Source organism: Aquila chrysaetos, chromosome 3 (assembly GCF_900496995.4).
Source record: "Aquila chrysaetos chrysaetos chromosome 3, bAquChr1.4, whole genome shotgun sequence".
Classification (NCBI taxonomy): Eukaryota; Metazoa; Chordata; class Aves; order Accipitriformes; family Accipitridae; genus Aquila; species Aquila chrysaetos.
In genome coordinates this window covers 67,511,338-67,536,453 of record NC_044006.1, presented here as the reverse complement: position 1 = coordinate 67,536,453, position 25,116 = coordinate 67,511,338, and the positions used below count along the sequence as shown (strand labels likewise).

General features: G+C 40.9%; 1 protein-coding gene across 6 annotated transcripts in view; it reads right to left on the bottom strand.

The window, feature by feature from the left end:
• Positions 1 to 25,116, bottom strand: part of DIP2C (disco interacting protein 2 homolog C) — a 337,185-nt gene that overhangs the window by 136,082 nt on the left and 175,987 nt on the right. For 3 of the 6 annotated variants that reach the window (XM_030009286.2, XM_030009287.2, XM_030009288.2), the window contains exons 2-4: positions 21,544 to 21,615; positions 18,790 to 18,957; positions 9,181 to 9,291 (exon numbers count right to left, since the gene is read on the bottom strand). In XM_030009286.2, coding sequence (XP_029865146.1) covers positions 9,181 to 9,291; positions 18,790 to 18,957; positions 21,544 to 21,615 — 351 coding nt within the window. The remainder of the gene's footprint in view (positions 1 to 9,180; positions 9,292 to 18,789; positions 18,958 to 21,543; positions 21,616 to 25,116) is intronic. The other 3 variants (XM_030009289.2, XM_030009290.2, XM_030009292.2) reach the window with 1 other exon arrangement.

Genomic DNA, 25,116 nt, shown 5'->3' with positions numbered 1-25,116 from the left:
ATCTTTGCGGTGGGTGATGCTATAATGAAGCAGTCTCAAAATACTTTCACAATCTCTCTGGGTATTAAGGTAGGAAAGCACATAGCCTGAACAGTGTGACACCTAATTTCTCTCCAGCTGCAAGCAGGTGTGCTATTAATTCTGAAATATGGCATTCACAACAAACACAGTGAATACCCGACTGAATGCAAGAACATCTGCTCTAAGACGACACTCATTTATACGAGGGCTGTGGAGGTTACTAGCAGAAATAAACTGTTGCTTACATTTCAAAAAACAATTTAAGTGTGTAAGTTTCAGACTTTGGGATGTTTAAACCATATATGGGCCTCTGGTTTTGCTGGGAACTGGGGATACATGGATATGCAGGGGAAAGTTCTGCTGACTTTTCATGAAGTCGGGGCCAAATTTTGTTGACCTGCACAATTTTGACAATGAAAAGTCAGCATTTTAGAAAACATCTGCAATCCCATGAACGTGCCACTGGAAAAGGCCTGGGTTTTCTAGGTTGTTGCAGCCAACAAACTCCACCGGTGCAGAAAACTTCACTCCACGCACTCTGTGAAGGGCTGTGCTGTGCCATTATTCAGCCGCTGCTAAGTACCTCCCGGGCATCTTCTGTCCTCCTCCTGCTGCACACATGAAGAAGCCAGAAATGTGGTACGCTCTCATGCACTCAGTAACCTTAACTCTAAAGAAGAAAAGCATGGCTGTCATCTCCCACTTTGGATGGCAGTGGTGATAATCCATAATTCTGGGTGGAAGGAAGGTAAAAGCTGAATGCGCAGATGGGAAAGCTGTATGGGCAGGCTGTGAAGCACAGAGGTTATGTGATGGACACCAAAGCAGAAGACTGAATTCTTTATGACTTCACTGCTAGTTTTGCTGAAAGGCATGGTTCTTGGTTTACTTTGGATTCTTCAGGTATTACAAAAAAGCTGATTTTAAAATAGTTTTCTCTAATCTCTGAGATTTAAAACTATATTAACTCTACTTATAAATGAAATAAAATAAAAAAAAAAAACCATGCAGGCCTGCCACTAATAATTTCCATCCCTCCATTTATTTATTATCTCATTTGTAATGCAATCTGGAAGTCAGCTTCACATAGTGACTTCATCTCAAGCCCCCTTATTATGTGATCTGAAGTAAATCAACTTTCTATTTGTTTCTCTCTGGAGATCCTTGAGTAATTTTCCTCAGGAGTTCTGCAATTATCCTTAAAAATTTTTCTGCTGGGTCAAAAGCAAGGATGTAGTCATATAAATTACATATTTGCAAAAGTTTTTCTTCAACCTCTTTTCTGCTCTGATTGAGTTTGAGCTTGAAATTAAGTTTGTAAGTAAGCTAAATCAAATAGGAGATTAATTAATTTCTGAATAAGTGTGTCTACAGCCAGGTTAATTAATTCAGATTAACTCTTCCAAGCAACCCTTGCTCACCTGAAGGGTTAACAAATTCTTTGGTTTACGATGAGCCACCTTAATACTTATATGCAGTCCCGTCTTGATACATAGCACATTCATCATATTTTTCTTTCTCCTTATTCTTTGGAGAAATGCTAAATGATAAGGCTTCAATAAAAATGATTCCTCAAATCTTCCCATTCCATCCTTTCCTCTACCATGCGCTACAACTCCTACATTCTCATAGCGTAATTCGGTTTTGTCAGTTTTGGCAAGATTGCAGAACGAGATCTTGAATGTCTTTTCAAAAATGCAAAATATAAACTACCCACGTATTTTAAAATCACCATGAGGTAAGCTGTAAACATGCAAAATGTCGGCAACCTTTGCTACAATTCATACACACACTTACCTCATGGTAAATGAGAACAAATACATGGTAGGGCACATATTGAAGATCCTACGGAAGAGCAGCTCAGCTACCTAGGGTCTGGTGCCAACTCCTCCTCTAGGATTTGGGTCTACAGGGAACGTTCTTTCATTGCTAGCTCCCTTATTTCAAATGCCCCTCAAACCTAGCCTGGGATGATTTGTTTTGAAGTTTAATGATTTCACACTCATTATAAGCTGTTCAGCCTTTTCCCTATTGAACCACAGTGTGGGAAAGGTGGCTTAGGAATTTGAGCTGGGAGAGTTGTAGTTAGGATGCGTTTGTTTTGGCAGCATCTCCAAAAATCTCCTATATTAAGATGTCTTTTAAAAGAAGTGCTGAGTGTGCTTGGAAAAAGAGCTGTTCTCTGCAGTGGTGGGATCTCTGGGGCAGGGGTTGGCAGCCCTCCAAGAATGGTGTACCAGACCGATTTTTTCTTTCTCATCTTCTGAAGTTAAATGTATGGGAAAAAAATCAGCAAGAGTGAGTGGGAGAAAGGAGGTACTCCCTCCTGAGCGTCCGGGTACCACAACCACCTTACCAGCAGTATCCTTCCTCCATGCTACCAGCTGAGAGCTGCTGAATCCACATACGGTATTTCTCAAAATACTCCATTTCTCAGCTCCACTGCTGTGCCTTTTAAAATCTGTCCGCATAGTTCATGTAGCACATGTGCTCTCATTTGCTGGTCTTTCCTCTAGGACACCGTGAACCCTTAGACATAGAGGCAGTGCAATTTCACTTACGCTGCGACTTCCCACATCATTTCTGACATCTGGAAAACACAGTTTTTAGAGCTCACTGGTCTCATTTTTCTTAAGCATTACACTTGCTCCAGGCAGTGCAGAACACTGGTCATCTTCAAGGCCTCTTAGAGACCTCATGAGAAACAAGGGACTTAATAAACTTGGCCCAACCCGTCTGTCATATCCTCATCTCATCAGAGGAGAATTCTACAGCAGAAATCATACAGCCAAGAGCTGCTATCTCATTCCCAGCATACGCATGTGCATTTGAACATATTGCACCGCATTTCCTATCACTTAATGTTGTTTTTTTAGTTTTTAATTTTTATTGGTGGATACTTTTCGTGTATTTACATCATCCCTTTGGGTTTTTTTTACTGACAGGTGTGGAAACAGTAAAAGCCAGGTCCTGGCGCATGAGAAGGTGCTCTGGCTTTCAGCATTGGGATGGAGAACTGAAGCTTTTTGTTTTGGCATACTCTAAAGGCCACAGGGGTGTCCCTTTGAAAAAATGAAGTTAGTAAGGAGCTGATGTTTCATTTCTCCATGTGTTGAACACCCAGCTGAGGGAGGATAACTTGCTCCCTGAAGAGTAGTTAAAATAGGTGCTGAAAAGTCTGTGACAGAGAGTTGCTCTCTGAACCCCGTGGGCCGCAACTGGCTGAGAAACACAGATCTGGGGGATATTTATCGTGATCAAGAAACCCAATTTCTGATCCCGGCGATCTGCCCAGTTTACCCATGGGGTATTTCATTAGGAGCTGCCACAGCAGCAGATGCTGCTGTACTGCGCTGCAGCCTTTACGTGGCAGTAGAGCCCAGCTCTGCGTCAGGCCACCAGAAGGACAGCCACAGGCAAGGGGCCAAACTCTAGGAGCAGTTTTATCACTTCAGGACTACACTGTGGAGAGGTTACAGATCACTATTTTAGAGCACCAAATAAGTAAGATCGTTCTTCCAAAAGCAAGACAGCCTATATGATGTTTTTTTAAATAATGGTGGCAGAAGCTTCAGGTCCTTCCACAAGGGATTTCAATGTTAGCAGGAGCAGAATGCAGCTGATGCTAACCAGGGAGCAACAGGTCCCTAGTGACTGTATGGAAGACACATAGGGCCAACATCCTCTGAAAATCTCAGTATTCGACAGAGTTAGTTCATTTAGACAGCATGATAAGACTGTGAAAGCTAAGCCGTTCAAGTTACATACTTGTTTACTCCACCACGTAATTCCTATCTCCTTATCTCAACATACCATACCAAATCCATGGATTTGCAGCTTCCAAAAGTACCCGAGAAACCTAGCTTCTGAACTGCACTAAGGAGAGAAAACCATACGTCCAACTGCAGCTACATCTACATGACCGTTACTAACTTTGTACTCGAGTCTGTGCCTGATTTTGCAGTCACGTCACTTGAGCCAGATCAAGCCAGATGCTGACATCTATTCTGCATGCAGAGGCAGAAGTGAAGTGCAAGCCAGTTTTCCTTTGATGGGGTTTTCTTGCCTGAAAAGCTACTGGCCAGAAAAGCCTCTTGGCAGAAGTTACTGATCCGGCCTACAGCAACATTTGGCTTCAGTGTCATCTTGAGCCCCCAGATAATATTATAGTACAGGCACTGGCTAAGGAACGGCAGCTGCTAAGAGAAAAACATTGCCGTGATCTACATTTGGCAAACCTTTCCAAATACTGTTTCTAAGTGAGTAAATACTACAAGAATTTTTATATTCAGTAGTAAACAAATCAAAAATGCTTTTGAGTTAGTATTAGCTAAACTAGCTGCCACATTTGTATTATATAGCTTAACCCTGCAGTCACTCAGTTACTACACTTATAGCATTATCTATTTCTTTAGACATCTGAAAAATGATCAAAGCAGCTGACATTTCAAAACATAATGATTTCAGGATCCCTTCCTGTATAAAAAGAAGCAGCCAGGAAATTTTAAACCTTTCTGGTTCTAAAGAATTAAGACTAAATTCCCAATGTAGGCTGAATTCTAAAATCAAATTATCTTAAAACACAACATGTACCAGGAACATTTAGGAAAAAAAATAGCTTCCATAAACTCAGAGTCAATTTTATTTAGAATATAAAAATCACAGAAACCAGGTTTTCAACATTATAGTGCTGAAAAATTCTGTTACAACATTAATGAAATAATAATAATAATAATAATAAAAAAGACTGAAGTGAGAAAATAGGTAGGGATTTAAAATGTCACAGTCTGACATTTTCCATAATAAAAGAGTGTAAGTTGAAGGTGATATTAGTGGCAGCAATGATTTTGAGTCTCCAAAGAGAGTTCATTAAACAATCTTCACTGACATCTAAATTTATGTAAAAAGCAAAGGCATGGAAGGAGAGTTGGATGACTTTCAGGATGTTAGACTTCCAATTAGGAAAACCTTACCAAGAAGAGACAGGAAAGGACTTTGATCAGAGTTGGAATAGAGGACTTGTTTGCAGATGTTAATTGAAATAAATCGTGCAAAAAAGCTAAGGAAGGGAAATGTTTTCCTAGAAGTGAATTACTTACTGGTTAAAGACTGCACATTCATTTTGTTTTGGGCCTTTTCCAAGAAGATGTGCCAAATATGATAACAAGCACTGAAACTGGGTAACAGCTAGGATCTAATAATCACAATGTGATCAGAGCAGAGATACTGAAGTATTAAGCACAGCAAAACAACAAGCAAAACAAAGGCTTCTACCTGAAGCAAATCCGAATCTGAAGACAAGAAAACCAGAAAGAAATCTGACTTGCAAGTTTGTAACCTGCAGTAATAGAGTGTGAGTCATGAGACCAAGAAAGAGACTTCTGATCTCACAGGAGCAATGTATAGAAGGGGAGAACATAAATCAGGGTAGGAACATTGCAAAGCTCCTCTGAAACTAAATTTGAAGATCTGATAACGTTTCAAAATTGAAATGGAACTTTACATTTACCTTCATTGACATTTGCTACATAGAGTTTTCTTTTGAGTGAGTGAAGATGCAGTAGCTGTTCACACAAATTCTCTGGAGAGCTCGGTGACTTGCTGAGAAGTCATGCTACATAGCAATCAAGGTAGGAATTCAGAGCCCTGCCATAAGCCCCCAAAATACTGTCAAGCTTTCCAGTTTTAACAACAAGGACATTTTCAGAGCAGCAAGAGAGATCTGAATTTATAGTATAGTCCTGACTCTCCTAAGATGAAACTCCTGCACTAACAACAAGCAACCCTTTACATTCAATTCCTTACTTCTCCTCTCAGCAACAAAGTTTGTGTCTTTATTATTTATATGTATCATTACAACACTTTGCCCCATTCCTAAGGCAGGACCTTATGTACCATTTCACTGAACAAACACCTTCATTTTAAGGCAGCAGGCAGCGACTGAAACCAAGAAGCAGCAACACCAACTTGGAGCACTCCTGGGGTATCAGGAGAGGCACACAGGGAAGACGTGCATGATGTCTCCTTTCGCCCATCCCCAGACTGACTCAACATCTTAGTTTACAAATGGCAAGCATAGCTTAAACAGACGACTTTCAACATACAGTCAAATACACGTTTTTAACAGAACTGCTCTGGAGAGTCACAGCTTGGAGGTTTGAGGACCATGGGTTGCACACCCACAAATTTGACAATTTCAGGAATAGTATTTTCACCTGTTTAAAAACACTGGGTAGAAATCAGATGATATTCAGTGTAATGTGGGAGAAGCTTCTAGGAGCTTATTCATCAAGGAATTACTACGCAGATCCCACAACCATTATTCAATGAAAAACCAGCAGCATCTACAGTGTGAACCCAAGGTTTCTGAGGGGAGAGGAGAGTTTGTCAAATTTATCAGAATGGTCTGGACATATATGAACTTTCTCTGCCATCATTTATCATTTCATTTTCCTTTAAATGGGACTGGCAAGCTCTTTGACTAATGGAATGAACCAGAGATATGTTACAAAAGGTTTAATAAGGAGTTCACTGTAATTTTCCAGTTGTGTCAGCACAATGAGTCTGACTCTGTCCAGCAAGATGCATCTCTCAAACACAATCCAGAACTTCGACAGTTGGCTCCTCGGTGCCCTCCACAACCATCAGTCCCTGGCTCCTGACTCTCAGCTTGCAAGGGTCTCTGTGCCACAACCGTTGATGGGTGCTGCTGTCTATAGCTCCCTTATTCTGCAGCTGCAAGGCAGCAGCAAACCAGCCCGTGGCCTCTGGTTGTCATATGAGAAGGGTGCTGATACTGCAGCAATCCCTGTAGCAGTTGAAACAACAGCTAAGCGCACCTACCCCTGTAGTGCATGCAGTTTTTGCCTTCAAAGGTAAAAGAAGTTTCAGAGCTCGCTTTTCCTTCAGTTATAAACCAATAACTTCCTTCATTTTGTGTTATATCTGGAGCAGCTTCGTGAAGAGACTTGTATCCCATTCATTTGGAAATGAGATTTTACCCTTTTGTTCAGCTCTGAGATTAATTTTATCTTCCCTTAATCAGTGCTTCTATTTAGGGCATAATGATGTTCCCAACTTGCTATACTTCAAATTAAATATTTTTCTTATGGTATTCACCGAACTAGAATCAGTAGAATAAAATCCAGCTGTACCACAGAACCACAGACTAGTGGATGTCAGCAAGAACCTCTGGAGATCATCCAGTCCAACTCCCTGCTCAAAGCAGGGTCACCTACAGCGTACTGCTTGGGGCCGTGTCCTGTAGGGTTTTGAATAACTTCAAGGATGGAGACACCACAACCTCTCTGGGCAACCTGTGCCAGTGCTTAACCACTCTTAAAGAGTAAAAAAGTTTTTTCTTATGCTTAAATGGAATTTTTCATATTTCAGTTTGTGCCTACTGTCTCTTGTCCTGTCACTGAGCACCACTGAGAGCAGTCTGGCTCCATCTTCTTTACTTCCCCCATCAGCTACTTACACACATGGATAAGATCGCCCTGAGCCTTCTCTTCTACAGGCTGCACAACACCAGCTCTTGCAGCCTCTCCTCACTTATCAGAGGCTCTATTCCTTAATCATCTTTGTGGTCTTTTGCTGGACTCACTCCAGTATCTCCATATCTCTCTTGTACCGGGGAGCCCAGCACCAGACCCAGCACTCCAGATGTGCCTCACCAGTGCTGAGAAGACGGGAAGTATCACCTTCCTTGACCTGCCGGCAGCATTCCTCCTAGTGCAGCCCAGGCGGCTGTTGGCTGCCTTTGCCATAAGAGCACCTTGCTGGCTCAGGTTTACCTTGTTAAGCACCAGGACTTTGCTGCCAAGCTGCTTTCCAGCCGGTGGGCCCCCAGCCTGTCCGAGTGCATGGGGTTATTCCTGCCCAGGCACAGGACTCTGCATTTCCCTTTGTTGAACTTCACTAGATTCCAGTTTGCCCACTCCTCCAGACTGTCCAGGTCCCTCTGAATGGCATTACAACCACCTGGTGTATCAACCATTCCTCCCAATTTGGTACCATCTGGAAATGTGTGAAGGGTGCACTGTCTCACCAGCAAGGTCACTAATGAAGCTATTAAGAAGTACTGGAGCCAGTATTTACCCATAGAGTACACCACTAGAGACTGGTGTCCAGCTGGACTTTGTGCTGCTGATCAAAACTCTCTGAGCTCAACACTTCAGCCAATCTTCAGTCCTCCTCACTGTCCACTTATCTAATCCATATTTCGCCAGTTTGTCAATGAGGATGTTATAAGAGACACTGTCAAAAGCCTTACTGAAGTCAAGGCATGCAACATGCACTGCTCTTCCCTCAACCTCCAAGGCAGTCATCTCATTGTAGAAGGCTATCAGGTTGAACAAGCATGGACTGAGTCACCTAATAAGAGGACTTCATAAATCCATGCTGACTATTCCCAATCACCTCCTTGTCCTTCCTGTATTTAAAAACAGTTTCCAGGATTATTTGCTCCACCACCTTCTCAGAGACTGAGGTGAGGCTGACTGGCCTGTAGTTTCCCTGATCCTACTTCTTGCCATTCTTGAAGACAGGAATGCACCTTGTTTTCTTCCAGTCCTCAGGAACCTCGCCCAATTGCCACAACCTTTCAAAGAATTGAGAGTAGCCTCACAATGACATTGGCCAATAATGCATCCCACCATGTCCCATGGACTTGTACATGTTCGGTTTGTTCAAATGTTCTCTGTCCTGATCCTCCTTCAAGGAGGGTAGTTTTTCATTGCTCCAGACTTTCCCACTGGTCTCAGGGGCCTTGGATTCTTCAACGCAAGTCTCACCAGTAAAGACCAAGGCAAAGGAAACGTTAAGTGTCTTGGCCTTTTCCGTGCCCTTTGTCACCCAGTCCCCTGCCCCATTCAGCAGTGGGCCCACATTTTCCCTGGTCTTCCTTTTGCTGCTGATGTGCCTGTAGAAGCCCTTCTTGTTGCTCTTCACGTTTGTTGCCAGATTCAATTCCAGATGTACTTTGGCTTTGTAACTCCACCCCTGCATGTTTGGACGGTGTCTCTGTATTCGTACAACGAATATTTCTCATGTATAGCTACTACATGAGTTTACAACAAAATTCTTTTAAAAAAGCAAAGAACAGAACTAGCCATTTCAAATTTTCATTCCAGTTCTGTGCTCTTCAGTTCTGCTTACCCGATCTATAGCGCTCATCCCGTGACCCTGAGGACCTGCGACGGTGGTATCGAGAGGAAGAGGACGGAGTAACAGGAGTTCGACGCTCTTGTGGTAATGCCTGGTCCACCCCTGCATTAATTAAAAAAAAAAAACAAAAACAAAACCAAGCTCATTCTGATTGAATTCCAGAAGTTAATAGTGAGGAGGAGTTCAGCCTACACTAGAAGTAGAAAATGAACATTCACTGGCTAAACCATGTCATGTCAATTGGTTACACAGTACTTGCCTCTGGTCAGCTTTTCTGGTATGGTTATTTTCCTGGTTCTCTCTAACACAATCTTTTTCCAGGATCATAGACTACATAAGAAGAGCATATAGACGGTAAGCTTGGTGGTGTTTTTTTTCTCCCAAACAGGTGACCTTTCATAAAACAGTATTCAGAAAATATTTTAATGTGCAAATAAATGCAGACACCTTTGCAATGGATCTTCAAGCTTTCCTGGAAATTGGTTAAAAACAGCTCCTAAGAAGACTTAGCCTTAGTTCCTAACAGACTTAGTGTGTATTATCGAAAACCTCATGCAGTTGGATGATATCGGCTGGTGACAACACAATACTAACCTATGGAAGCTAGATACCCTGCGAGAAGGGAACTATATTAATATCTATAGGCATTTTCCGCTACCAAAGGCAAGAAAGTAAACAGTAACTGCACCAAACCAGGCTGAAAATAGTAATCTATTCCAGCAAAACAATAAAAATAACTCAGCCTTATAATATATACCTGCAGCACCTCAGTATGCTGGGCCTAAACATCCAGTATTTAAGATTCAAACCTTGTAATCATCCCTTTCTCATTGCAAATCTGCTTTTTTTAAAAAATAGGTATTTTCTTAAAGGCTCCTTCAACAACAGCAGTGGTATAACAGCAGCATTGTATATAACACTTCTAGAAACTAATGTTCCTTGACAACTTCCAGAGAAAAGTGAATTACTTAAGCAGGAAAATTCAAGCAAACAAAGGAAAAGAAAGCAAACCTGCATCTGTAACAGTGGCATAATACGCTACCTTGCTCTCCTCCAGAGCAGACCCTGAGCAGACAAGCCCAGTAAGTGATGCATTCATCTTAGAGTTAATAAAGCACAAAGCGTTAGGCACTGTGACGCACAGGGGCAAAAACCCAGGAGTACCTAAAGAAATTAAATTAATTCTTTCCTTTTATTTTTTTGTCCTTAAATAGTAGTTACACAATATGTGTAACTGTGGGGACAGAAGTAAAACTGGCCTCTTGTATTTAGGGTTGATGGTGGGAAAGATCTGTTAAAATTACTTAATTAAATTATTAATAATTAAGTATTCAAATGGGTGACTAATAAATTGAAATTGGATTCAACAAAACAATGCTTGGAAATATGTTCATATTCTTCAATTAAAACACAATGTAAAAACTCTCCTATTTCTGAACTATTCAATGCCTGCTTATTGGAGGGGGATAAGAATTTACTTTTGTGGAAACAAGAATTTTTATGTACAATATAGACCAACTGAAAATATTATGTTGACTTCAATGAGTTTCAACTATGTTTCAATGTACTCTTTAAAAAGCATCTTTTAAAAAAGTTCACATTGTACACTTACTTCTTTGTGAAAACAAACTGAACTCAAAATACAGCTTCTTTCTTAAATCTTTGGAATAGCAGCAATGTCAAGTCTACTTTCATTTTGTGGCAAAGTGGCTGGTTGGCTAAAAAACATACTTGGAGTAAAATCTCATAGGCGCATAAAAGACAGAGTGAATCCATAAATTTCCTTCTACTCAGATTGTGATTAATAATTCATACTCTTAAATCAAATAAAATGTCTTCATTTAACTGCTCTGTCTCCACACTATAGTACTGTGTAATTTCACTTGTCCTCAAGCCTTTCTATTCTTTAAGGCAGGTGAACCTAACTTCTGAATCACTGAAATAATCAGAAGAAATATTTTCTCCTCACTTGTATATTTAGAGTTTTTCTTTCTTTATTGGGTCACCCTGAGAACCAGCAATATAAAGTTAACAATAAAATTAATTTTGATTGAAAATTTTCAGTCTGTACAAGATGCTAACCACCATTATTCATCTCAGTTCCTATCCATATTGTCAGGAAAGAGATACTTTCTGGAAATCACATATATTTACAAAAATCCTAAAAAAAACACACCCCAAAATCATGGACCTAAAATCGCTGCTGTAAGACGGAGCTTTTGTGAAGAAAGCAGTGCCACAACTTCCCATGGCAAATGACTTGTGTAGGGCAACGGCGTGTGGAGAAGAACGAACGAAAATAATTTAGGTGTTACTACTGAAGTACAGCATCATGATTATACAGGAAAAGGGGATTAAATGCATCCTTCCAACAACAAAACCACATGCAACAGGCTTTAAAAACACTGAGAGGAAATGAAACCGTGAGGAAAAGCATCAGTTACAAAGAGGTACACAGCTGCTGTAGGAGGGAGACCTTTCAGGCAGACCTGAAAGCCATTGGACAAAATACATTCAAGCCCGTGGTTTCCTTCTCCTGGCCACGTGGCTATGAGACCCCTCAGGTGTCTCAGTCTCTTCTGCAGCTGTGGGCAGTGCACAAAGCTCCTTTTCAAGGCATAAAGGATAAAGTAATCTCAAACGCTGACCCTGACATTGCAGAAGACAGCAGGATGCCCACCTGGCCGGGCAGCACGGCCACCCAAGGCACCCCCTAAAACTGCAAAGGGCTCTTCCCTCCTCCGGTTCACTACGGAGATTATACCGCTACTTGTTCTTACTACAGATACAGAAATCTCTCATCTAATCTTAAAATTGAGACACTTGAACTAGTTTACCTCCCTCCTACTTTGTGCATGTGTGTTTGTTAAGTAAGTCTCTTCTGACACAATGGCTAGTACGGAGTTTCTTCGTACAGTTAGGAAAGAGACAGCCCCAACATCTTACACTAGTAGTCATTTAAAGCCATAGCAAAGTAAATGAGAATATCAAAATATCTACTGCTTTTATGAGGCCTGGGGATCATTTGATGGCTTTGCTTCCCATTTGCCCATAAATATAAAAACAGCGAATAAACCTCTACCCAAGTATGGAGCAGGACGTGTGAACTTGGCTCGCCGATAGCACCGATTTACACAAGGAAGTTAATTCTGCACTAAAATAGAGAGGAGAAGCTCTCCATCAGCCATCTGTGGGGAGACCTCTGTTCGTACTGAGTTCCTTTAACGTGAGAAAACACAAAGCATCGCCCCACTTTGGAGAGACAGTGAGAAACCTGATGATGGTTCCTTACTGAAGGGACTGGAGCAGGAATTAGCTGGCACCACCTGGACTCACACCTTCGCTTCCCGTGCACCCGCTCCCTCGCACAGCACCAACGATGGTGTGAGACAAAGTACACAATAGCGAGAACCTACACGCTGCCGTTCCTCAGCAATGGGTAGGAGTAAAAGCCATGCAGAATAATGAATACCATGAAATCAGTGAAGTGTTGCCATAAATAGCGAAGCAGTGTTAACAGCAGAATTGTTCACCTCCATGAAGGCTCTACCAATATAGTGCAGTAACAAGCATCTTCTTTTTTTTTCCACTTCTACTTCTGAACAGAACTAAACCCCCAAAATTGATAGCTTTCACAGCCAGCACACAGGGTCCGTGAGTTAAGTGCTAATGCTTGTTCAAGTGCGGCTTCGCTCAGATGCATTTGTGAATCAGTGGAAGCGGTGGCGTAATGGGCTTTGAGAATTCATACTTGGATCGATTCCTAAATTTAAGAAGGCAGCAGAGCAACGAATGGCTTTCATAAAAGAAAGGACAGTGTCACATCAGTGCCCTGTGCACAGACACAATCACAGTCACTGTCAAACTGGCACCATTCTTAGTAATGCCATAGCCTACCCCAGCCTTGCAGCTAAAGCAGGACTTTAAAAGGTAAGCATAATTAGCACTAAAGATTGACTCATTACAAGTCATGAATTTTAGCAAAATATATATGCTGGAACACAGTTATTTTATATAAAAGGCTGAGAAATCAGTGCTTTATGCTCATCACGTTACACATAAGCATTACCAGGTGCACTGGAGCAAACAGCCACGTTCTTAATACAAGCATTAGTTCATTTATCTAATGCTGCTAATGTGGGATTCAGCTTGCAGATTAAGACACCTATATTTAGGTGTCTACAAGAAGATGCTTAAGCTAAGCTCCCATTATGAAAAACAGAGACCTAGACCAGGACTCAGGAATCTAAACAGAGGTGCCCAATGTCTTTTCAGATGTTGTGGACTATGATACCTGGCTTGACCAGAATGGCATATGTCCCGTTTAAGTCCTGTTTTATATGTGCTCGCTCTGTGCAGATGTCTCTGATACCATAGGAAATCCTGAACAGTATTAGACATCTATCTTCAGGCAACTCCATGAGCCCAGTGAAGCCTTGAGAGCTACAGAGGTGGTCAGTGGAGGTATCTGCTATGGAATAAGCTGAAAAGCTCTCTGGGTTTCATCAGCTGAATTAACTGTGTCTCTTCACATAAGAATGGGAACTTAAATACCAGGTTCATAGGCAGACAACTTAATGCAGATATATCAATCCACAAATCCTAATCTGCAAATTGGATCCTGCCTTGACTGTATTTAGCTAAAAATGCAAGATCCTCAGTAAAGCTATTTTATTTAAGCAATACCACTGCAAGCTGCATAGTTTTATTAAGTGCATGGAAGGCACCAAACTGTCAGCTGGAAGCAGGCTTCATCTCCTTCCTTCTTTTTTTGCCTTCACCTCTTTGTTCCTCCCTTCTTTATTACTTCTTCTTGTAGCTAAATTGCAGTGCTGTGTGCTGATAATGTGGCAATAGCCACATTGCCCTCACCAACAGAGGACAATTGTTTCCTTAATGACAGCTGACAAGTTGCTTTGATGTATCTCTAATTCCTATATCTGTGTCAAATTTTGGAATCTCAAAATATTTAAAAGCTGAAATGTCTAATGGACAAGAAGTAGAAGGCATTCTTAGACGCAGGCTACATTTATTGTTCTAAAACTAACTTACAGCGTGTGCCCCCAGGACCGAGAGCTGTAGGATAAACCCAGCAGCTCCAGGGCTACTGGGAAGGAAGGCAAACAGTGTTTGCAGTGCAGTTTTAAGGAACAGTATTTACCTTCTGTTCAAAGTATTTCCTGAGATTCTACGCAATGGGGTGGCTCAGCCTTAAAAGTAAAGCCAGGAGATAAACACTTTGTGTATTTTGTAAACAGGTTAAATGTCACATCATCCCCATGGAATGTATTACCTAGCATGGCATTTCACTCTTCCCATCAAATGTACATCTAAGCAACAAATTCACTGGATAAGCCAAAAGAGATTTAAAATGCAACACTCCTAACTAAAGACATTCAGGAAAGTGGAGCCGCTTTCTGCCAGATAAATCTGGAGAAAATGGAATTTCTGATTAGATATGTTTAATGAACAATCTTTCCTTCACAGGTGAGCTTTCACACTTACTCCTGCACTTGGTTCCAATTTCAAACAATGCACATACTTCAAATTGATCTTATTCTTTCCTTATTACAATCTCGATCTTGCCTTCCAGCGTTTCCTTGCAAGCTTTAGCTTTCAGTTCAAGCTTAGCATGGCTATCATGGGCTTCTTTTTTCTCTCCATTATCTCAGTGATGGTGAACATCACATTACAGCTCCAATTCACATGCAATGTTTGATTTCCATTTTTCTCTAGATAGTCCCACAGCTTCAGTGTACCATTTGACGATTCTTTTAGGAGAATATGTAGAAAAAGGCTACCTATCCACATAGCAAACACATTCACCAATGTGCTGGTCAACTTACACTGCAGACAAATTTGGGCAATATTGTGAATTCCAGCAGTTTCTCGTTTTGACAGCAGCATTCAGTTCTTCATATGCCTCCACTGGCTCCAGCTGCTCTGCTCCAGCACAGGCAAGCTTTGTTTCAAGACCCTCAATGGTATATCTCCTTTCTACTATCCATTGCTCACCTCTGACTGAGCCATCTTTCTCACCCATTTTTCAGGTTTTTAGACCAACATCTTCATGTTTCCTCCTATGCTCTTATGTTTTACAGATGGTCTCCATGAACATCAACAGATATTTCATGGAAATTCTTCAAATTCTTTGAAAAACACCCTGATTCTGATGTGTACTAAAAATACCCTCCCCCCAAAAAACATCATGCTGAGTGCTGAAACCACTATCCTCATTGCTAACTGATTTCATCACGTACTCATTTCTTCCCTTACACCCATTTTTTGGCCTAACTATTAGGTGTAAAGTCTTTGAAGAAAGGTATTTTTTGCTCTGTGTTTGAACAAGGTTTAATATTATGAGGTCTTACTGCAGGATAGGAAACAGAGGTCCCATCATAAAACAAAGAATGCATAAAACGGTAACCGGGCTCTCAGTCAGCATGGCAAAAGTGAAGCAGTAACCATCATGCTTTAAGTGACGGCATCAAGGGGTAGTTCTCAGATGCTTTCACAACCTTCCGTTTTAACCAAGCTAGACTCTGCAAGGCATTCACCTATTCAAACCAAAACTCTTTTTTAAAACCAAGACTTACTAAGCATTCATCTGTGTGCCATAGTTTCTCATCTGCGAAACACCTGTCACACTGTTTTCAGAAATGAGTCCAGGAATCGTGCAATGCATATGCCTTTCAATGAGATCCATGTTCTCAACACACGTATATGCTTTGAAATGCCCCATCGTGGTTATCCCTTGATAAGATCTTCAAGAATTAGGAAGGCTGATGTGATAGGAATACTCATTATTCTTAATAAAGTGAATACATGAGGGTTTTTTTCAATTCCAGAATCAAGCTTTGTTTAAACATTTCCTTGCAATCTTTGCAATCCAAATAATGTTGCAATCCAAATAATGTCTGTGGAAGAGAAAATGAAATTGTAATCACCAAGTTTACTTTGAGTGCCCAAAGGGCTAGCAGCAGGAATAGTTGAAAGCAAATGTATGCACGCATACACATAGAAAAGTATGCAAACGTATGCACACATTACAAATATATATAAATATAAGTGCCATGCTAATAACAGAGGCTGTGGAAATTGGTTCCTGTAATTCTACAGAAAATTGTTTCTTCATAAGGTAAAGGGATCTTCTGTGCGAATGTATTATCTTCTCTGCACTGTGTAGCTTGAAATCTCCCCGTGCTGCTGCTGTTGGGGCTCCAGCAGCAGGAGATGCAGTGATCTGTCTCTAGGCCTGTGAAAGGAGCAGCAGGTGCCTTTTAAACACTGCATCTCACAGGTTTATTAGGCATAATAAATAAAGCACTGGTGACTGGTCTACACGGTTACGCTACAAATAGAGCTACACTGGTGGTACCAATGATGGGAAATTAAAGAAAGTAATCTAGTGTAGACACAGCACTTGATTAAGAGAGAATGAACCACCCATGTCTAAGCTGTTAGAAGCAAAGCTTAATTGATAACAACATTGTCTCTGTTCTGTGAATGAATAATCAAATTTCCTGGCAAAAGACTGGAAGCAAATTGGGAAAAAACACAGCTTATGGGGGATGCAGCTAATTTAGTTATTTTTCTTCTAGGGAGGGTTTCTCTTAATAGCGTGCATGCAGCTGCCCACATGTTAGCTTACCCAGAACCGACTGATCTAATCAAGATAATCTTCAGAAAGATATTCTGAAATAAATGCCTGTTTAAGTGGTTATTCTTTCAGCTCTTGGCTGTCACGGCTCCTCTACAGCGGCAGTAAGAGAAAGGTCACAGCACAAGAGAGATTGGGATATACGTGCAGATATAAAGGTTCGAATTCACTATTATTTTTAGATGTCTGACATATGGGCATGCTAAAAAAAGAAAAACTGCTCTGCGCACAGAACATCTCCAGCTACAAACTGACATCCTGAGAAAGTGTTTTGAGAAAACAAAGCCGTACTTTTGTCTCCCTAAGTTAAAGCAGGTGGGGATTTAATGGGAAAGAAAAAGGGGGCTCCCCCTATCCCTTCTCCCATTAACATTGCCAAATGCAGCATATCCGTTCCGGATTTCTGGATGTTCGACAGCCCGTCTGGAACAGTACAAATGTCCTTTGCATATGTGCAGTCTGTGCAGCATCTGGATGTGTCAGACCTATTGTGCATGCACTGTGGAGTCAACGTGCAGATGTGCAGCGGATCCAGTATGTCCCCCATGTGTCAGACTCACTGCATGTTTGCTGTACAGCATATGTAACAATACACTCTCCGGGATTGTCCTGTCAAAAATAGGGAGCCTAAGAGTGAACTCCCATATCACCTGGTAGAGTATCAACCACATGGTTGCCCAGCTTCACCTTTCATTAATCCCATTCCTGAAAAGTAACAGCTCTCCCTTTCTAAAATGACAGCATCCCAATGAGCACAACAAAAAAGACCGTATATATATGCTTGTTTATATATGTATATATCCAACCCTTCTACTGCCTATATTTAGCACTTACGTGATTTTATATCATTAATTCTGTTAAACCTGAAATTGCAATTTAAATTTAATCATTCCCATTTTGCAAAAATCTTGGGCAGAGGAACCAATGTCAGACTGAGGGAACCTGACTTTGAGCAGCCCCACGTAAGAGGAGAAATACAAACAACACAGTCAGAATCCAGTATGGACCTCCTCCATAGTATTACAGCAAATTGGTTTGAAAATGAGTGTGGAAGCGTTTCTCAAAGGGATCGTCTTTTTACAGGCGTGTCTTGTCCTGACAGAACTGCAAATCTTATCTTCCCTGTAGCCATCTCTTACACCATGTCTGGACTGCCTTGTGGGAGCATGAACAAGCACACAGGCAAGAGTTTGATGTCCTCCGTGTGCCCACATGGTTGGCAAGAGAAAATGTGGTGTCTTGAGAGGCTGTGAATCCTCTGCAGCCTTGCTACAAACCCAGGGAGTAGGAGCAGACTGCCTGCCACCAGCCACAGGTCTCCCCCAGAAGGCAGGACAGGTATCTGCTGAAGGGCAGAGCTATGCAGCCATGGCTGAGGTCATGCCTTGCCGGTCCACACTGCAGACACGTGGCCCTGCAGAATGTTCTTCCTCTAGTTTGCTCTACCAGCCTGATTCCTGTTCCTAAAAGTTAGTCTGCTTCTGAATGGTTTGGACGTGAGCAGAGCTCTCTACTTGAAAATAGCACAGAATTAGGGCGCTTAGATTTTTATAGCTTCCTCCGGATTCTGGTGGGCTTGGACCTGTCCAGAGCTCTGTAAAAAGGCAGTGCCAAAAAGGGAATTAGAAACACATGCCTTCCTGTGCTTCACCAGCTTATTGTATGAAACCTCCTCCAAAGTATCCATAGTATGGAAGCTACAGAGACATTAACATGTTCAAATGTTATTAAGGAGGAGTATTCCTTCTCCCTTCCCATCACTTCACTCTTAGGCAGATAGAAGTCGATAATGGCCTTCCAGATGTTGTCCTTTGGTTGTCCTGCCTTGTCACTGGCAGCTCCTAGTCTATCCTGTTGATGTAGGTGTCTACCAGAGGCTTCCAGATGAGGCACAGTTACAGACAGATATGGACTGGAAAAGATATATTCATTGTGCTCACCAAAACGAAAATAAAAGAGAGGCCGGTTTCCTGCTGTGCTGGCTGCTCTCTCTCTAGCGGCCGCTTCCCGGATGTCACAGACACCAATGTTGGCAGTGCGGAGCATTCTTCTGGCAGCTCCTTCACTGTGTTGCAGTCTACACCGTACTGCGGCAGCTCCATTCGCTGCTGTAACAAGTTGAAAAAAACTAATTAATTCACGTTTAGTTTTTTTACATTTGTTACAGCAACGAATGGAGCTGCTGCCCCCATGCAGTAGAGCACACACGCACACACACGCACAGACACCACAGGACACTCACGGAGCCAACGCGGGTCAATGTTCCACTCTGCCAACATGGGCGTTAGTAATGTTAGCAAAGGTGCAGCGAGAGGACTGGATGTCCCAACAGATGGGAACTGCCTTTGGATTTCCTTTAGTTTGCTGAATGCAGTCACACAACGCAAATCCCTGCCCTTCCCCAGTGCCTCCAATCCTAGCGAAAGAGCCATGTCCATTTCCAGACTGTTTTAAAATATCTCTAAAATGTCTATTCCCTTTTAATAGCAAGATCCAAGACCACCAAAGCTTTTAAATTCTTGCAGTTCCCCATCAAAACATTACAACAAAGAAAGGACTAATTGGTCATGTATGTGATTGTCCAGGTATTGACAGAGGCTTTCAAAAGGCAGCATCTGTTTTGTTATCCTATTTCTTCTTGGGAAGGATTCATCTCCCCCTTCCTAGTGAGCAGGGACCTCAAGCTGTTCAGATGAGTAAAGTCTCTAGGAGAATATCAAATTGCACTGTTTCAAGTTTTGTCAAAAAGGTAACACAACAAAACAAACAAAAAATACAAAGACAGCAAAGACCCAAGCACAAATAATATCAATTTCTGGAGGAAAACACTTTAATACAGTAGAAGCAGTGTCTTCCTCTATAATAAAATAATTCATTGAGCCATCACCTAAATGACTGAGCTTGATGTATGGACAAGAAAACTGTGGACAATATTTCAATACTTTTCCTTTTCATTCTATCATCACCTTCCTCCACTCATCCATACCCCACATCCCCAGTGCAGGAATTTCTGCGAAGTGGTAGGGCAGAAAACATTCACTCTGTTTCCTCCCATCTTTAAAATGGCACTAAATCAACTACATCCTCAGTCACGACCTCTTCAAATTACTGAATAGACCCCACTACAGGACTGGCTTACAGAGATCCCTTTGCTTTTCCTTACAGGAAAAACTTTAATATCACAACAGAGACCTTGAAAGATAAACCTCAGAGGGTTCTCCACCTTCTCTCTTTCATCGTGACATGCATGATGAATTGCCAGCAGTTTCAGCCATGGATACAGCTTGACAAGAAGACTATGAACTTTCTGGAGAAAAAGCTGTTATTTTCTTGTGTGAAGAAAAAAAAGGTACAACTAACTGTATAAACAAATACCGGTACCAACCGCACTGCTGTGTTGAGGATTACTGTGAGGCAACAGTCCTTCCATAACTCAGTAAACGTAAGTAAGTCTCATGAGAACATACTGTGAAGACTATTGTATGTCTGACAGTCTGGTCAGACCAATAAATACCCAGAAATTTAATAACTGCACCTCTGGTATTGTAATTCTGTTGATCTGATTTGTTTCATTCTCTAATGGCTCCCAATGGTTAGGAAATGTCACAGACACCCTCAAATCAGGCTGTATCACTTCAGAGAACAGAGGTGTCTGTAACACTGATCACTTTTGTGGAGTTCCCTCCGGTGGAGTAAACCTAGTGAAATCCAAAGGCACAAAATACCATTCTGCTATGGAGCTAGCTAATATATTTGTAGACCTGAAGAAGAGAGAACAAGGCAGTGTCTCCACACACAAGCAGCTTAAATAGAAAACCATCAACTCCACCATAAAGGCAGGATTTTGTAAAAGGAGGAAACTAGCTCCCAGGCCTGCAATAAAAACAGGACTCAGAGGACAGCCAAGCCCAAGCGGAGCCTCCATAAGGACAGTGAGATGCCACGAGCGTGTGGGGCATGCTCCTGTGAGGCCGACACAAAATGGAGGCTTATACCAATACCTACAACTACATATTCAACTTCACGATCCAGTGCCTCAGAAGAGTGAAAGAACTCTGAAGAGTTCTTATATATATATATTGGAAATAATTCTAATGAAGCAATATGCTATTAAATCTAGTTTGAAGATATTCTCATACCTTTTGGGCAAGTACCTGCAACCTATCCCTCAACATTGAGAGCAGGTATGTATGAAGGGTCAGCTGCCCACACGTTCTAGGACAAGCTGAACTCTAGGGATGTTGCTGGTCTCTCTGGTGTCTTCAAAAGGGAGATTTGGATAGGAAACCCAGAAATGGAGGAAGGCATGTACAAACTCCAAGGCTCTCTTCCACTCTTGTGTATACCTCTGTTCAGAAAGCTTTACTTGGCTGAACTCTCAATGAGTTAGGACATCATGTTTTCCTCTGTCTTTTTGCATTACTTCTAACAAACAATGCCTCTCTAATGATTCTAGGCTGATTTTCTTTTCCAGACATGACTGCCAAACCCACAGCAACGTATGTAAAAAAATGTACACACACATCAAAGCAGACATATAATAATAATATACATAAAATGGCTGGAATAAGCTTTTTCTGCATAACAATAGCTTTGTTTCTGCCACATATATTTCTTCAGAGATGCAGATTTTTACTGTGGCAACTATCAGTACACTTGACATCTTCATATATTGCAAGCACAGATACACGTACCAGGAGGCTGTGGCAGGTAGGCCCCAATTAATTTTGATCTCTTCTTTTCATATCCCTTCTGTGTGATGTCACCTGCCAAGAAAAGAAAAGGAAAATCAATAAGATGTGGATAAAGACAGTGTCTAGCTGCTTAATGGCAGCACCATCAGCTTAGCCACCACTGCACTGTTTGTCTGTCTTGACAATTATAATGAACAAATGAAAAGCACAGTATGATCATTCCACCCAGAAAAAACTCATTTACGCCAGGGCCATTCTGACAAGTAAATACCCAGCCTTGATTTATTCCAGCACCGGAGTCCAGCAGCAGAGAGTTTTAAAACCATTTTGAGATGCTGTCACACAAGCTTTCAAAAGCTACAATGACCTTCATTAGGTTAATAAACAATGGATTATATAGAGTGCGTGGGCCTGTGGTGGCTGGCAAAACACATCGCTGATTAGCATTTTCTATCATTAATGGGATTTTTCTAATCAAGCATGTAAGGCACCAAAGACTTGAAACTGCTGCTATATCATTTCTGCAATATAAATGTTTTAGCTGATTTCTAAGCAGTACTGAGAGGAACAAAACCAAACCAAACCAAATCTACCACAGATCCACTAGAAAGTAGTAGCATAAAGACTCTTTATCTGACTTTCCAATTAAATCTCAAAAAAAATTTTGGAGACAAACATTTGAATTTCTTAAATTCGATTAATATGACCCTACACTGTGTCTGCAGTTTCCTCAGGTAATTTTTTTTTTAATGTAAGTATAAAAAAAAAATTTTCTGTAAAAGTTCTCTAAAAGAAAGTGATGGATAATTAGCTACGTAGAACAAAACATACACTTTTAGTCTTGTTAAGAGTTCAGGAAAGGTTTCGCACTGAAGTCGCGATACAGTCCTGGCTCTGGAGTTCTAGATCTACCTTTAACAGTTGAAATACTTGTTCAAATATAATTCAAACATGCAGATTCTTCTTTCCAAATGTGTAAGCACAGATGTACACACATATACGTATGCACTAAATTCAATACAAGCTACGTTGGATTCTCAAAAGAGTGATAGCTTTTACAATTAAAATTTTTTGACATATTCCCTGCCCTTTCAATAAGCATATCCGCTATTGTGAGACTCATCATGCAGTTAAAGTTCTGTTGCAACACTTGACTTGTATGTTTGTAGAAGGTTGAGGGCTTAGGAGGGCAGAAACCACAAAAAGAAGTGGAGCTTTGGCAGTAATGTCCAGCTAGATTCAGCAACGTGTGTCTGTTCATGCTCTTCCATCCCTATGTTCAAACTTCACCTAAGGAGACCATTTGCCAAGAGAACTACATACTTATTACAATCCCAGCCACTCTGGTAAATGGATGCTAAATTAGCACCAATGTATAGACAGAGCTTCCTGTGGGTTGGTCTGAAATCAATAACTACATGAAAACATCTTCAAATGTTGCTCCTCGATGAAAGACCTTTTCTTGGGGATGGTTCCAACAAGCATTAAGGAGGCAAAATTCTCCGAGCCTCTCTGCCAGTGTCCTGAGCCAACCTCTTGCTCCTGGTTAAAAAACGGTGCTTAAAATAACACCTATCCTCTTTGCTACCATATCTCAAACCGCTCTACAAAAGAAGTCAACTAAAATATCTGTGTTTTTAAATGAGGAAAGTGAGAGTGAAACACTTCAAATGATAACTGTCCCATATTTACACAGGGAAGAAGTGGCAGACTTGGCAGGAGGACCTAAGCCTTTAAAGTTCAAACCCACAGACTCTTCAAGCACATTTCTTCCCATTTTGAATAGTTCTGGCATGTGTTCAAACTAGTGAAACAAGCTCCCTCTCCATTGTAATCATCGGCTTCTCACAAACCAGACAGTAACTATAGATACTGCTTCATTAAAATGTTTTAATGAAAAAATGTGTTTATTTCCATTTGAAAATTATAAAACATGAACGATTTTTTCTTTTAAAGTTTTGCTAAACAAATTGCCATTAATTTACTGTGCTCATCAATATCAAATTCTTATGCATTCCAGACACATTTTAATTTGACTAAAAATTTGCTTTTATTAGTTTACTATTGCTCTTAAAGGAGAACAGAGATGTCCTATGGAGAACCACAGCTCCACTGTGGTACGTGCAAGCTGGCAATGCCATTTTAAATATGAAACTACTAACAATAGGTGCTTATCTGTTGGTTACTCTTCCACACACATGGTAGTGGATACACATGCAAATCGATATCGCAAGCTATACATTCTAGACATTGCTCATGGAACCTGCACCCATTCCCACAATGTAAGTTTCTTCTGCTAGTTTCTAAACCTATACTGTCCTTAATGGGAAGAAATGCAGAGGACAAGCAATTTCTTTGACACCAAAGTGGGAAAGATAACTACCAAGTGTTACCTCCTGTCAATAATAAGTTTTCATTCAAATCAGTACCCAGACTCACTCTTTCGAAGTTCACCACGTAAAGGAATTATTCTAAGAAGGAACAATGGTGACTCCTTCCCCAGACCACTTTCTCCACCAAAAAATCACCAACAAAATGATATTTTGAGACAATTTAGTACGAAAATATTTCAACTTCCAGCAGCAAGCAGCAAAATCATTTAGAATTATCACTAATCTTTCTACAATCACATCCATCATTGCCCTGGTAACCAAATCTAAAAAACATGTAAAAGCAAAATATAAAATCACCAAAATTTTCATTGTCTATCACTATTACCACTCTGAGATGGAAGGAAGTCAACTGTATCACATAGTCTGGGGAAGTAAACAAAAATGCTTTATTTATCAGAATTAATGGTATCTGTATTAATTTGTATTTTTTCAGGTAGAATGACTTCAGAATATGAACAATAACTGAATTATCATTAAAGTATTATTACAATATATGCAAAACTATTGCATTTCAAAGCTATGTGGAAGTCATTGTGTAAGATCCTAATATATACTAAACACAGCTCACCAAAATTTAAGTGAGCTTAAACTCTGCTCTTATCATCAATTACCAATCACTCGGTTTTTTAAACACAATATTAAGACCTTTGGTCTATGTCCTTCATTCCTTTGCAAATTAATGCAGTAATTTTACAAGTACCATATGTGGAACAAACCCCTCTTCAGTTAGTAATTCACGCTCTTCCACAGTACAATATTGAATTTAGGCTTGGCTTTTGGAGAATATCAACAGGATTACATGAAGTATACTTCCTTGCCATGAGAACACAGGATTTATGCTACCTTTCCCTTTTCAATTAACCCTTCTTCTCTTGAAAAGCGAGCAGACTCTCAGGACTTTGCTGCATGCATTCAAAGTCCAACTCAAAAGAGAGGACAGAAAAGGGTCTCACCCACAATGTCTTTTCAGCAGACAGTACGTGTTGTTTTTTCTATTTACTACACAAACAAACTCTTCAAAGGCCCTGCGCATCTAGACCTCCTCATCGCATCACTCTCTAGCTGTCTTCTCACGACACCTTTGCCTACTTTTGTGTGGCATTTCCGAGCCACGTTGCAATCCTGCACAGAACGGCTCTGGGAGGCAAGCCAGCATGAGCAGGGGACAAGGCTGGCAGTG